The sequence below is a fragment of the Phocoena phocoena genome, chromosome 4, assembly GCF_963924675.1.
Source record: "Phocoena phocoena chromosome 4, mPhoPho1.1, whole genome shotgun sequence".
Taxonomy (NCBI): Eukaryota; Metazoa; Chordata; class Mammalia; order Artiodactyla; family Phocoenidae; genus Phocoena; species Phocoena phocoena.
Genome location: NC_089222.1, coordinates 133,769,812 through 133,785,571, shown reverse-complemented (window position 1 = coordinate 133,785,571; position 15,760 = coordinate 133,769,812). Strand labels below are relative to the sequence as shown.

The window sequence follows — 15,760 nt, the reverse complement described above, 5'->3', positions numbered from 1 at the left end:
TGTTCCCTACAGTGTTTGGGGGTGGGGAGTGGGGGTGGGTAGGCATCTTTCCAGAGCTTGAGAGAAGGCCCAAGGGGACAGCCCTAATCACCAGCCCTTTGTTCTAGGTTATTTCAAAAGAACAAGCTCGAACAGGCCGCAGCTAATAATTAAAGGTTCACCCACAGGCTACCAAGCACCCCTCCCCCTGCCCACCCACCCACCCAGAGGTTCCTTGCATTTCTTTAAAGATGATAATCTCTAAGATTTGGAGACTGGCCACAAGGAACTCTGCCCTCCCAGACTGAGGAGTGGAGGGGAGGGCCTTGTTGCCATAACAAACACAGGGTCCTGGGGCGCCATGGGGGAGGGGAGGGCCAGGACCGCCAGGACGCTGCAGAGCAGAGGCCCGAGTGGGAATGTGTGTGTGCGTGCTTACGGGAAAAGCACACATCCCTGTATGGGTACTCGTATGAGATTGCATGTGTGTGAATATGTGCTGCACGCACACCCACGTTCGTGTGTACGTGTGCACACACACGCTTCCAGAATACTGGGATGGGAATGAAGGAAGAGTTTCTCCCCTGGGCCTCGCCTGGCCATGCAGTGAAGGTGGAAGGTCGGGCCTCTAACAGACTCCAGGCCTAAACTGAGGGGCAGGAAACTCGAGAGCCTCCAGGGGCCACTCAGGGCTGAGACCCAAGATGAAAGTGAGGAACTGAGGGGCATAAAATGGAGGCTGCCAGGCTTCCAGGGAAGGGAGAAGAGGACAGAGGGAGACATGGGGGAGCTGGGAAAGAGCTGGTGAAGGCCCAGGGTGGAGGGGCTGAGCAAGGCCTGGTCCAACACGGCAGCCCGGGGAGGGAAGGAGACAGGCTCTGGAGGCTGGGTCTCTCTCACTGACCCGCTGAGCCGCCCTGGGCAAGTTACTTAAACTCTCTGAGCTTCTGATTCTTCTTTGGAAAATGGCGTCATGAGAAGGGCCACCTGGTAGGGCCAATCACGGTGGAAATGAGAAAACGGGCCACTCTCAACTGAGCAACCACTAATAGGTAAGAGGTGAGAGGCTGGTGTGGCCAGGGGAGGATATGAAGTTAAAGGTTCTAAGACAAAGTGAAGGGGGAGACTCCAGGAAAGACTTAAGTGGTTCACTTGGTGATAAGCAAACAGTACTGGGGGGCATGAGCCCTCGAAGGAAAGGTCAGAGAGAAGGGCCCCGGGCAGGAGGTGGGGAGCCTGGACCAAACCCACAGAGGATTAGGTCTGGGGGAGAACACTGTACCTGTGGAGATGGCCACAAGATGGATTTCAGTCATAAGCTAAGAATAAAGCATTCCAGAAAAGCACATAACTCCCCAAGGCAATAAGCATTTTGCCGTGCACAAGAGGTGTTTCTGTTTTTGTTTTCGTTTTTGATTAGGTTTTATCTTCAGAAGCGCTGTATTAAAACCAAATGAGTTTTTAATCTTTGATTTATTTACAAGATGGGCAATTTGGTAAAACATAAGAACAATTTGTTAAGCATGTACCTGAGTTATTTATTCAAAATGAAACCTTTATTGAGTTCCTACAATGCTCCGGAAACAAATTCTGTTGATAAAATGAAAGAGCTGGTCATTCACTAAAAAGATGCCATTCTACAAATTGTGATCTGAAAAATAAACAAATTGGTATGAAGTCAATGAAGAAACTCCCTTAAAATTCCAGGGAGAATATGGAATATTCCAGAAAGAACATGAATGGGTGACCAAAAGCTTCCATCCCAGTGCTAACTCTGACACTAACTGTATCCGTTCAGTTTCCCTTCATTTATCCAACAGAGTCTCTCTGTGTGAGTACTGGGCTGGGCGCTGGGCTATATGGTGGCCTATGCAGAAGACAGATAGCAAACAAGCCAGTTATCTTGTGAAAAGTGTTTGGAAATCAAAGTAGAAGGTGCCGGGGAATCTATGACCAGGGGTCCTAGCCTGGAGGGCATCCTGCAGGACGTGAGCTTCCTAGCTGGGACCCGAAGGATGAATACGATTCATCCAAAGATTGCAAGGGCAGTACAAGCAGAGAACAGCTGTGAGGGCTTGCGCACACAGAACTCAGCCTCTGTGGATAAAGTGAATGAGGTGGACTCAGTAGTAGTTACGGCAAACACGTACTCAGTACTTCCTAAGGGTCTCCGTGTTAAGCACTTGTTATACATGAACTGACTCATTTAATCCTCACAACAAAAACGTGGAGTGGATAATCCCTAATACCTGCTGCGTAGCTCTGGAAAGTGAGGCAAAAAAGCCTAAGTGATTTGCCCAGTGCAGCTTTTTTCTTTCCTCATAAATTTATTTATTTTATTTATTTATTATTTTTGGCTGCATTGGGTCTTTGTGGCTGTGTGCGGGCTTTCTCTAGTTGCGGCGAGCAGGGGCTACTCTTCGTTGTGATGTGCAGGTTTCTCATTGCGGTGGCTTCTCTTGTTGCGGAGCATGGGCTCTAGGCACGTGGGCTTCAGTAGTTGTGGCTCGTGGGCTTCAGTAGTTGTGGCACGCAGGCTCAGTAGCTGTGGCTCACAGGCTCTAGAGCACAGGCTCAGTAGTTGTGGCGCATGGGCTTAGTTGCTCCGTGGCATGTGGGATCTTCCTGGACCAGGGCTCAAACCCATGTCCCCTGCATTGGCAGGTGGATTCTCAATGACTGCGCCACGAGGGAAGTCCAGCAACGGTGCAGCTTTTAAGTGGTAGACCCCGCACGTGGACGCAGGCGGTCTGGCTTTAAAATCCACATGGCCGACCACCGTGCAACCCAGTCCACAAAGTTGTCACGTTTTTTCAAACTCAGTTAAACAAAAAACCTCTGATCTATATAACCAGCACCTCCAGATATGTGCTCAGGCCCTGGTATCTCCAGCAGCCCCCGATATGAGCAGAAGTCGCTCCCTTCTCGTCTGCCTTGCCCTCTCTCCCCTCTCCAAGGAAACTTAAAAGTTAAAACAGCTTCTTAAAACCCCCCACCAGTACAGGAGGGGCTTGCTTCTTGTCAGTCCCCTAAGAACAAAGAAGAGTCCCCTCTCTTGCCCCATAGTCCTCCCAAGTGCAGAAGGTCCTTCCCCAATACTGATGAGTGAATAAAGACACGGCTCTGGGAGCAGCCGTGCTGACACACAGGCTCCCGTTCACTTTGATCGTCTGTGTCTCTCTCCCTGTCCTCGGGCCCCTATGGCTTGTCTCTTCCTGCTTAGGGGATGGCGGTACTGTGTTACCCAGGTATGTTTTGTCTGTACAGTTTGATTGGACTTCGTTATTTTGAATGAACAGAGGAATCTCAAAGTAGCCTCTTGGCAGAATCAGTATTCTTGATGATGGATGTGAAGAGTCAACGTTCTTCGTACAATAGGAAAATCATCAGATTTGGGCACCCTGCTGGGTGAGCCCGGAAGAGAAAATGAAAAAAAGAAAAGAAACCCTCATTAGATTTTAAACCGAAAGCGTCTCAGGCAATCCTCAAATGGTGTAATGAAGAAGTTAAGACCATATTCTAACTTTGCAAAAGTGAACGACAACCCTGTTGTAGAAGACACAGAAGCCACGGCACGTCCAGTTTTAAATGAAGTTCTCTGCCAGCTAAGGAAATCTGCTTTATAGACGTTTAGTTTCCTTTTTTCCCTTCTACTTGTAATAGTTACAAGATTTTTAAAGATTTGCTTCCTTTAAATGATATTTAAATGGTTCTGGAGAGATAATTAAATATTTAGATTTAATTTCACAGGAAATGAGGGCTCTGCTAGGCATTAAGTTGATGATGACATGACGATATAGTACCAGCCTCATCAGGAGCTGTGCTTTTTAAAGCATCCTCTAACACATAACCAAAATCCCTTTAAATCATATAATGTAGCCACCAAAATTCATCCTAAATCCTTTTGGAAGATCCAAACTGTTTGCTCAGAACTCTTCCCGACAGGGACTCCAGGACATCTCTGAAATGCTATCTAAACTCTCTTACTCATTTGAAAAAATCTAACCTCAAAATAATTTATGAAATTCACTCCACCTCCATAGCATAAAGGAGAAGATTCTCCACCACTGAAAAAGGCTACAGCATATAGAATACCAGCCAGATTACGGCTGCTAAAAATGAGACGTATAGACCCTTTCAAAATCAAGACAGTCCAGGTACAGCCACCCATGAATATATTCTAAGCAAACATTTTCCTGTGCTGTCTCAACCACCTAATCACCTATGCCCATGTGTGCACAGGTGACACTCATTAACATGATTTCTAGAGAAGAAAACAACACCTGTATTTCCAATCTTCCCTAACTTTAAAAGATCTGAGCCTTTGCCACTATTGGCTGATGAATATATTTCCAGGGAGGGGGGAAGTAGACCGCTGGAGATCAGAGAGAGAAAAAGCACACCGTCTTTGCTATCAAAACATTATTAAATTCATTCCTTTGACATTCTGACAGTAATTGCACTGAGAGGGATTGGATTTTGTTAAAATTACTTTAAAAGGGTTGTTGAGAATTTCCTGTGGGAGGGACCAGCGAGCGATGCACACAGCCTTTGCTGGCTTTCCCTTTGTTGTCCTCCAAGCTCCAAGCTCGGTGCACATCTGATCTCTGACAGCACGAAACCCTTGTAATAACACCTTGAGTCTCTTGGAAAGCTCTTCCCCGGGTTCTGTCTTCTGCCGTGACCAGCTGAGTGGGTAACCCAAGCTGATTCATTCCTGAGGTTTCTGCCTTTGTCATCTTAGTCACCAAAGACAGAAGCAGAAGCACTTACGACCATCATTTTCCTAATAACGGCAGAGCTCTGACACGGCAGGTTACACAAGGGTATTGTTGGAAAGAGCCAAAAATAGCGTTATTCACTTAAAATTTCTGAATGTTCCCTTCCTTGCTGATCGAAACTCAAAGAGTTCTAATGAATCGTGATTTCGTGACAATGTGTGTGACTAAAAATATGTACAAGGAGAGGTTTTCTTACCTTAGTGAGAAAAGGATGTGCCTGAATGGGGCCTGGCCAAGGCTGGCTCCCTCCCCCAAGTGCCACCCCTCTGCCCCTGAGCCCGGGACCTCCCCACAGTGTCCTCCCGAGCCCGGGACCTCCCCACAGTGTCCCAGATTCAGGCACACAAGGTAGAGCATCCCCCGGTGTCAATCCCATTGGTTAAGTTAAGTGAAAGAAGCCACTTATAAAAGACCATATATTGTTTCCATTTATATGAAACGTCCAGAATAGGCAAGTTCATAGAGACAGAAAGCAGATTGGTGGTTATTACCGGGGGGCTGCTGGGAGGGCTGGGAATACGGGGTGACTGCCAATGGGTACAGGGTTTCTTGTCTGGGGTGATGGAAATATTGTAAAAGACACAACTCTGTGAATATACTGAAAATGACTGAATTGTACACTTTAAAATGGTGCCTTTTATGGTATGTGAGTTGTATCTCAATACAAAAAATTTTAAACGTATGTGTGTGCACGTATATATAATTCCTTGATCTTGCTTTTGTAAATGAGAATCAAACATGAGCCCTAATTTTTCTCAACAACCCGGAGTAATTATGAATTATAACTCCATGAAGGAAGAACTATGCATTAATTGGTGAAGTCAACACTTTCTTGGGAGGGAAAGAGGGCGCTTTCATTTTTTGATTTTATTGTATCGTATTGGCCTTATTTAGTCTAGCACTAAAAGTCAGCACCCACCGCCAACGGCAGCACTGCTAAGAACCCTGTTTCCACTCAGTCTGCTTGCAAAGCTCCTCCTCGGGAAGGAGCAGTCTGTTTAAAAACAAAAGTTTGATTTTCATAATTATTTGCAACGTCGGTTTGGCTTATGGAGAACATGCCTAACTTTCAAGGGCAAGTTCACACTTCACGTGGTGATTCAATTCCATTGAATGAAACAGCGATTAAGCAACTACCATATGTAAAGCAAATACGATGAAAGCACCATCACTCGTTGAAAAAAACAATCTCACGCCATCTTAACACTGATGCTTCTTTCAGGTACCTGAGCAACTGTTCTCATTACTTTGCAAATAATAATAATGAGAGCCGCCAACACTAAACATGCCCCTTACTATGTACCTAACGCTGTCCCAAGCTCTTTCCGTATATATATAGTTTTTCTTTAATTTTTTTTTTTTTTTTTTGGCCACGCCGTGTGGCAGGCAGGATCTAGTTCCCCGACCAGGGATCGAACCCAGGCCCCCTCCATTGGGAGAGTGGAGTTTTAACCACTGGACCACCAGGGAAGTCCCTCTTTCTGTATATTAACTCATTTCCCCTTATACCAACCACGAGATAAGTATCGTGAATATTCCCATTTTACAGAAGAAGAAACTGAGGTTCAGAGAGGTTAACTAACTAGCCCAGGGGCACACAACAATTAAAGGAGAGAGCCAGGATGCAAACCCAGGCAACTCGGACTTCAAACATTATTCTTTTAACCTCATGTCAGCATTAACCCGACTCACAAAACAAGTCCACGAAACAAAACTTCAGAAGAATTGTAAAACAGGCCGCAAGGACTCAGCCTTGCTTGGAGCACGCTGAAGCACAGTGCCGTCCACTCAGCACAGAACTGGTGATCGGCATCGTGGCGTGGCCCTTACCTGTGGACCACCCCGGCCCGGTGCAGGTGCTCCACCGCAGAGATGAGCTGCCTGATGTACCTGCGGGCTTCGGATTCCTCCAGCCGCTTCTTCTCATATATCTTGTGCATCAGGTTGCCCCCAGGACACAGCTCCATGACCAGGTAGTAGCTGTTTTCTGTCTCTAAGATGTCAAGGAGCTGGGTAATGTTAGGGTGGCGGATCATCTGCTGGATCTGCCCCTCTCGCCGAAGGTTTTTGGTGACATAGGTGTCTTTTTTGGCTCTCTTCTTGTCGATGACTTTTATGGCCACCTAAGGAGACACCAAGAATATGGCTGTTGTCAGACACTGCAGGCAAAGTTTATTCCCTGACTCTTCACAAAACCCTAGGAAAATACATAGCTGCTCACCTGCACCAGGAGAAAAACTTTATCTGAAATAGCATCGAGGGAGAAAAGAAAGATGTAACATCAGCGAAGATCAAAAGATTCAATTATGAAGGAGGAGAATGAAATTTACTCAAGCAAACTCAAACGGTGGTCCGGAAGCCTCCGTGAAGAGTCAGCGTTGAACTTGGTTCTCCGCAGGGTGAAACACCAAGTTCTCCTCCAGCAAAGGGCCCCTCCCCGCTCCCTCTCCGGCCTCGCCACCATCCCTCCAAGTTGGGTCCCCCCATGACTCCATTTCTGAAACGACCAAATCTGCCCCATCTTCAGTTCTAGGGCGTGTTTAGGGAGCTGGGGGATGCAACGCCCGGTGATGTGGCACCCCTGCCCTTCCTCCCAACCCTCTCTCTGCCCTGGACCAGGACCTCAGGCCAGGCTACCTCTGTCCAATGGTTACCTCTTTCCCTGTGAATCACTGTACAGGTTATCTCTTGGTCCCAAGTCCAGAGAGGTATCTCAACTGCCCACTGGATGCCCCTCCTGGGTCACTTCCCCCACAATCAACATGTCACATGTGTGGACCCTCCAGCTTTGTATAAAGGGAGAGAAGGGGGCAGGGAGGGAAAGGAGAATGGAAGTAACGATGGCATGAGGGAGGGGAAGGGAAGTTTGTCCCTTCTGCCCAAGCCTGCACCCTTCCCCACTCTCCCTTCCTTCAACGGCTGTCACCAATCCACTCACCCGGCCTTAAAACACACCACCGTTTGGCCCTCTTCTTTTCTTACTATGTCTTCGCTCCTCTCTAATGTGACCAGCCAGGGACATCATGTCGATGACTTCTGCTAACTGCCTTCCTCACTTTCCCTTCCTTTCTGTTCCCATGCCAGGTCGGGTTCATTTAGGACCTTGTTTCGCAATGCCCCAGACGCATTGTCTCTACGTGAGACTCCAGCAACCCAAGGGATGTTCTCATACAAGGCTACCAAGCCACTGGGCTGCAGGACAAAAACAGTGGACCTTCCATTTCTATTTATTTCCTTTTCTGTAATTATATTTTTTAACGGCTTCATAATGCACTCAATGTGCAGAGGTGTGATATAGATCAATCAGTAAATGATTGATAGATGATAGATAGATAGATAGATAGATACACATTTGCAGCAAGGGGCTCAAACGTTATTTTCTTGACAGAAGTTTGTAATAAAATAAAATAAAAGTCTATCCACCACTAGCCTAGACTATGACATCAGCGTGCTACCTCTTTTTCTCGATGCTCATCCTGGCCCCTTGAATTCATACTCGAAATCAGTGGGTCTGGAACTCTGATTTCTTGCTTAAAGCTCTTCGGCGGCTCCCTGCTGCCCACAGAGCAAGGTCCACAAGCCTCAGCCCAGCCCTGAAGCTCCCTCCCCGTCAACCCCGCCACTGTCCAGCCCCGACTCCCAGTTCCCCGGGGCGGGTCTCCTCACTGCCCAGACCACACGTTCTGCTACTCTCCAAGCTTGCACTCACAAGCCCACTTCACCCCTTCAAATCCGCCTGGTCCTGCAGACGCTAACTCCAGGCCCACCTCCCTTCCAGGAAGTCTCTTCAACCCTCCTTCCTTACGCTCTCACCACACCCACTGTCTGCGATACCATTTAAAGCTCCTACCCCTCCCTTAAAACAGGGACTGCTCCCCCCTCACCACACACAGCACTTTATAAACAATGAGTGAACAACAGGTCACTAACTGAGCACATCAGTGAACCTTTTTTTTTAACCATTGAAGCAAAAATAGCTGTAACAGCTTAATCTATTATCTCTTCTGGGGAACAGTCTTTTTTTAAGCTTTTTTTTAATTGTGATATAATTGACCTATAACACTGTATCAGTTTGTACAACATAAGGATTTGGTATATGTATATATTGGGAAATGGTCACCACAGTAAGTTTAGCTAACATCCATCACCACAGTTACAAATTTGTGTGTGTGTGTGATGACAACTATCGAGATCTTCAGTATTAGCAACTTTCAAATATACAATATTGTTAACTGCAGTCACCAGGCTGTACATTACATCCTCAGCACTTATAACCAGAAGTGTGTATCTTTGGACCACCTTCACCCACATTAATGGAGGTTTTCAGGCCCTTAAACCAAAGATATGACTAAGAGGGGACAATCAGCCATTGGACCAGACAAGCTGGGGGCCTGTACTGTCCCTGGGCCATGAGAGGCTGGTGCTGTCAGCCCACAGAAGTGGGCTGTAGTTTGGCCTACGAGTCCAGTATATATGAAACTAAAAGCTTTAAAAACTGTACTCATTTGTGTGTATATATGTATAACACATACGTGTACATATATATACATACAAATATATACCCATATCTTGTGGAGGTGGAGAGAAAGAGGAATGCTGGAAAGTACAATTAGATTCTGTCTTTGCTCGAGTCTACGTTGCAATGTTTTAAAAATTACACTCTTTGGCAGTGAAATCCTCAAATGTACTCTGAATGAGTAGTCTGAAAACCCAGCAGTAAAACGATCTGCCTTTCTTAACAGAGCACACAATTATTATTAGGATAATTTATTTAGCTCTTTAATTGCCCGGAGTAGGTTATATAACAGCCACCCAAAGACGTTAAGGCCCCATCCGTGGACCATGTGAAAGTGACCTTATTTGGAAAAAGTGAAGGATGTTGAGATGAGATTCACCTAGATTATCTGGGTGGGCCCTAAATGTCATCACAAGTGTCCTTATAAAATAGAGGCAGTGGGAGATTTCACACGAATACACAGAGAAGTGGCGAACGGGGCAGAGATGGCAGGGATGAGCCACAAGCCAAGGAATAATGCAGCCCCACCAGAAGCCGGGAGAGGCAAAGGACGGATCCCCCTAGAGCCATCAGAGGGAGCATAGCCCTGTCGACACCTTGATTTTGGCCCAATGAAATCGATGTTGGACTTCTGGCCTCCAGAACTGTGAGAGAATGCATTTCTGTTGTTTTAAGCCACCAAGTTTGTGATAATGCATTACAGCAGGAAACTAACACACCAGGTATCTGTTCCACCATCATTTGCCATCTTGGTTCCCAAGTTCTACTGTTTCTGAGAGTCCCTCCGTGAAAACCCTGAACCCTTAGGCAGCCTCACCTGGAGAAGGTTTTCCATAAAGCTCCCTCTCTATTTTTAAACACCCTTACTTGTAAGCGACCTTAAACTTATAAGCTCTGCATTGATAATACTGAAAATGTAATCCGTTCTTGATTACACAAAACCATTTAATCAACTTCATCTGTAACAACTGAAAAGGGAAAAACTGAATTGGAAGTTAAGGAAAAGGCAGTGATCGATGATCAGCAAAGGGAGGCATCTAATTTAATTTGACGGTAATCAGAGATTTACAGGCCCTAATTCTCCCCGGGGGGAGCCCAGGGTGATGATGGGTCTCTAGCTGAAAAGATAAACTGCTTTAGTCAGGGGAGTTTAAAAGAGTAAAATTAAATCTGCACAGACTGACTGAGGCCCCAAGTCCCAGGACCACACTGGAACTCCCAAGCTGGTCGTCGAGTGTGGGAGGGAGGGGAGGGGAGGGTGTCAGGGGAGTTTCTGAGTTGCATCCTGAGCACGTTGGGACAGGAACTTTTGCTGTGAAAGGTCAATAAAACGAAGACTCCAACCCTTCGATGGATCCAAGTTGCAAAGCCTCCTGAAATTTTACAGAGGAAGCCGTTTTCAAAGATTGCCCCCATATTTCCGAGTAAGTAGCAAAGTCTTAAGGTGCTAGGATCTTAGTAGAGCGAGATTAACACAGCGCCAGTATACCACAGCTGAAACTGATCACTCATCAACTTCTTATTAAGAAGTTGCCCTTCTGTGACTTCCCTGGTGGTGTAGTGGTTAAGAATCCACCTGCCAATGCAGGGGACACGGGTTCGAGCCCTGGTCCGGGAAGTTCCCACATGCCGCGGAGCAACTAAGCCCGTGTACCGCAACTACTGAACCTGTGCTCTAGAGCCCGTGAGCCACAGCTACTGAGCCCGCGTGCCACAACTACTGAAGCCTGCGCACCTAGAGCCCGTGCTCCGCAGCAAGAGAAGCCACCGCAGTGAGAAGCCCGCGCACCGCAATGAAGAGTAGCCCCGGCTCGCCGCAACTGGAGAAAGCCCGCGCGCAGCAACGAAGACCAAAGGTCACCAAAGAAAAGAAGTTGCACTTCTCACAGTATGGCAACTCCCACCCCACCTCACTCCCCAGGCTCCCGCCAAAAAAATACCTATCAATGATGGATAAAATCAGCAAACTTTTAAATAACTAAGCTCATACGAAAGAACAGGAGACCCTCCAAGGCCAAGAAAAAAAAAAAAAGAGTGAGTAGATCTAAGATGAGAGGGCAGCTATGGGGTAGTGAAATAGAAGATACAGGAAAGAAGGAGTGACTGCAAGGAAGGATCCTGAGGAAGGAAAGGAAGAGGTGGCAGAGCGCTCTGCAGGGATGGGAAGCACGGCTCCCTCCCACACGGGAAGGAGGAGGGACCGAAAAGCGTGAATCCCAATTCTCCAGGAGAGGCGCCAGCTGCGGAAAGGTATTCATGCTTAATGGCCCCTGTGACGTATTAGGAGAAAAATTCCAATATAGAATTGTACTTAGAATGCGGGATGCACAAAATCACATGGCTGCAATCACGGCACACACTCCCACAAACCAATTGGTACCTAAGATAACGTACATAAAGCACTCAGTACAATGTCTGGCACATAGTAAGAGCGCCTGAAATTGACATTCTTATTATCATTATCATTTTACTTTCACTGAGGCAACCTGTAGAGGGTGAAAAGCATTTAAGCTTAGTTCAGCCAAGAAGAAAATGTGCACTTCCTTGACCTGTCGCTTTGGCATATTTAAAAAAAGAAAAAGAAGCTTGAACCTCATTTCAGCGTTTTGAACTCTCTGGAATAGAGTTGCTTTTAAATCCCAAGGAGGAGGTTTAATATCAGTCTAGTCTCTCATCTTCTTTAAATATTGACTTAGTTGAGACTGTCTACGTAGGATCAGAGTTAACAGGATTTAAAATTCATCCCTTCATCCTGGATCACCATTCACTGCCTTTAAAATTCACTCCTCTGAAACACATCGAGGGTTGTTCACATAACCGATCTCCAAAATGAAAAGGCAGATGCAAAATGGATGGATCTTCCATACAACGGAGAGGGAGGGAAACACCGATCAAAGAAACTACTCTTTAATATCACAGAAATATACATATATGTTTTACCCATTGTACAATGTATGCTGTGTAAGTTCAGCCTTTCTTTAATTAAAGCAATTTTATACCACGATGTTTTAAATAATCAGAATGCACAGGGAATAGGAGGCTGTCATCAGCAGGATTTTCTTTTTACATGGAAATTAGCCAAAAAGAGCTTCCTTTCCAGAACATCTTGGTTTCTTAATAAATACTGTATGTTAAACTCAAGTGAATCTTTTCGTCTTCAGCAAACATTTATTAACCACCTAAAATATACGTGACACTGTTCTACATGCCAAGAGTACACCATGAGAGAGATATGGATCTTCAGGCCCATTTGTGGCCATAATTCAGATTTTTTAGAGTGGTTTAAAATGACCATCTGTCATGGGCTGAACTGTCTCTGCCCACACACCCCACCCCCAAATTCACCTGTTGAAGCCTTAATCTCTAATGTAACTATATTTGGAGATAGGGCTTTTAGGAGGTAAAAAGGTTAAATGAGGTCATAAGGGTGGGGACCTAATCTAATAGGATTGGTGTCCATATGAGAAAAGGAAGAGATACCAGAGATCTCTCTCTCCACACATGCACAGAGGAAAGGCCATGTGAGGACACAGCAAGAGGAAGTCCATCTACAAACCAAGGAGAGAAGCCTCACTAGGAAGTAACCCTACTGGCACCTTGATCTTGGACTCCCTGCCTCCACAACTGTGAGAAAATAAACGGCTGTCACTTAAGCCATCCAGTCTGTGGTCTTTTGTTATGGCCACCCGAGCAGACTAATGGACCACCCGAGCGTCGTACAATTCTACTATGCAGAAGAGTTAACTGTAAGAACCAAGGGCTAGCGTCCATTCTCCAAGGACTGGGGTCAGATCTGATAGTTCCTTTCCTGCCCTCCCCCAGTTTTCCACACCCCGGCAGTTCAGAGGGTGGAACGGCACAGCAGCCAGACATACAGATTCCAAGGTTGGGTGCCTTGACTTCAAAGCCTGCCTCTGCCACCCGGTAGCTTGGGCCTTAGTTTCCTCGCTGTTATAAAAAACGGAGCGGGGCGGGGCCTCCCTTCCCTGGTGGCGCAGTGGTTAAGAGTCCGCCTGCCGGTGCAGGGGACACGGGTTCGTGCCCCGGTCCGGGAAGATCCCACATGCCGCGGAGCGGCTGGGCCCATGAGCCATGGCCGTTGAGCCTGCGCGTCTGGAGCCTGTGCTCCGCAACGGGAGAGGCCACAACAGTGAGAGGCCCGCGTACCGCAAAAAAAAAATACAAAAAAAAAACGGATGGGGGATAATAGTACCTATCTCGTGGAGATGCTGGGGATATAAATGAGGAAACCCAGGAAGGATGGTGCGCACCGGGAACATTTCTGGAAGCCCTCGGTAAGTGTCCACTGTTAGGATTTGCATGTCTTGTGCAGGAAGAGAAGCCAGGAAGCCCCTGCCACCCAGCTTCCATCCCCATCACTACCCCCGTCAGGGTCCCCGGTGCCTCTCGACCACCCAGTCCACAAGGTCACTCTCCCTCCTTGTCTCCTGCTTTTCCTCCCAGCCCAGTCTTCCCAAGGTTCTGCCCCAGGCCCCATCCTTCCTCACATTAGTGATGTACAGTCCATCTCCTCCACTTCCAGGACTCCTACAACCGTCCATATGCTGACCAGTCCCAACACCTCCATCCTGCTTACGCCTCTTCCCCGAGCTCTGACGGCCCCGTGGACACCTCCCATTTGGGTGGTCCACTGGCTCTCCAAACCCATCACTTCCCCCTGGCCCTCCCTGGGGCTCCCCAGCTCAGCCTGAAGCACCTCCCTCCATAGGTGTCCTTGCACCCCAACTGTGCATCCTCCTCCATCTAGCGCACCCCTAGTCCCCCATCTAGTTAATCACCAGGGCCTGTCACCTCCACCTCCTAAGACCTCCCCACCCCCTCTCTTCCCCCATTCCATCTGCTGCTTGCTGCACCACCAACCTCTCCCGCCCAGATGTCTCCCAACCCCGCCCACCACTGCCTGAAATTCCCTCCCACACAGGGCTGTCTGGGTCAGGCCAACTCCCAACTCCCACTCCTCTCTCCAACCTCAGATTACAGTTTGCTTCTCCATCCCAGACTGGCTCGGGCCACCCTGCAGTTCCCCAGCTGTCACACCCATCACACACACCCTTAACGGTGTGGGACAACCTCCATTGTCATTTCCAGGAAGGCAGGACTTGCCCAGCCTCCCCACTTTTGTGTTCCTGGCTTCCACACTGTGCTTGGCTCATTTAGGACAAGTACGTGAGAGAAAGAAAAAAAAAAAAAGAACAAAAGGTCCCAGCAGTCTGCTACAGTGGGTCAGGATGGTGAGCTGGGGGTCATCTCTATGCCTGCCTTGGGTAAGCTGGCAGCTAGAGCCCTCGCCTTCCTAAGCTACAACACAGGCAGACCAGAAGCCTTCCCTTCAACCATTAAGGTTATAAAACGTGATGCCACCTGTGGACGTGGTTTCAGCTCGTGCGTGATTGTGATGCGGAAACACTCCCTTCCCCTTTTGAGAGATGTCACCTCGTCAGAGGCTTCCCTAACCAGCCTAATTAGCACTGCACCCACGCCCTCCAGCCCCGCCCCCATGGCAACACTCATAATCCCCTTACTCTGTTCTGCTTTTCCACTGGGCTCCAATAGGACATTCCTCCTTCACAGCATCAAATTCTCCCAGATTTGGGGATCAGCCCTGCCGATCACCCTTCTTCAAGCCTCATCCTTTTCGTAGAATACTCTTCCAGAACCTCAATCCCCGTTGTCACTTCAAACAGTGCTCACCCTTCCACGACCTGTGCCGAGCAGTGTCAGGAACAGAGAAGAAGCTCAAGTAACGTGTACTGGACCAATGACACAGCCAACAATTGTGCAGGTTAAGGAGAGAGGAAGGGAGAAAGGGAGGGTGGGGGAGAGGGAAGATGGATGGATGGCTCCGGTCCTTCACACTTACACGTGAGCTCTGTGGATTCCCGGATAGAAGCCAGACGATGTACCCTAAATGCCCACGCTAGAAAACAGATTAGATGACATGGAACAAACAGTATCCTTGGTGACCCTCTCTGGGTGAACCAGAGCAGACAGAGAAATTCAGAAACCCTGCTAAGCTAAAGGCGGTGGATTGTGGTCCCCTGCTCACCACGTGTGGACTGGAGCTGCCCAGCCATCCTGCTGCAGAAAGCAGTTTCTTACTTCCTGCGAGTCTGGCTGAGAGCTGGGAGAAGTCACCAAGGAGAAGGTGTGCTGGAGGACACCCATGACCAGCGGTGAAGTGTGCCGTCTGGGGACCTGGTGTCCACCACAGAAGCAGCCTCATCCTTCCCCCTCGTGCCCACTAAGTCCCTCCTGCCCCAACAACTTATTCTGGCTTGTGCCCCTGCCATGTACCTTCTCCCTCCTAAACTTGTCTGAACCATCTGTCACCTTCTCTAGAACAGCTAATCTAGAGGGGCAGGAAAGTTCCCCCAAGGCAAGGACCACCCAAAAGCACCCAGAATCCCCATTTCTCCCTGAGAAAGAGCCAAAGTCCTGACAGCGCCTGGACACCCATCTCCCT

General features: G+C 47.8%; 1 protein-coding gene across 1 annotated transcript in view; it reads right to left on the bottom strand.

Annotated features, from left to right (window-relative positions):
- The window catches only part of HUNK (hormonally up-regulated Neu-associated kinase), a 105,805-nt gene that overhangs the window by 56,727 nt on the left and 33,318 nt on the right, over nt 1-15,760 (bottom strand). The window contains exon 2 of the mRNA XM_065876874.1: nt 6,591-6,883. Coding sequence (XP_065732946.1) covers nt 6,591-6,883 — 293 coding nt within the window. The remainder of the gene's footprint in view (nt 1-6,590; nt 6,884-15,760) is intronic.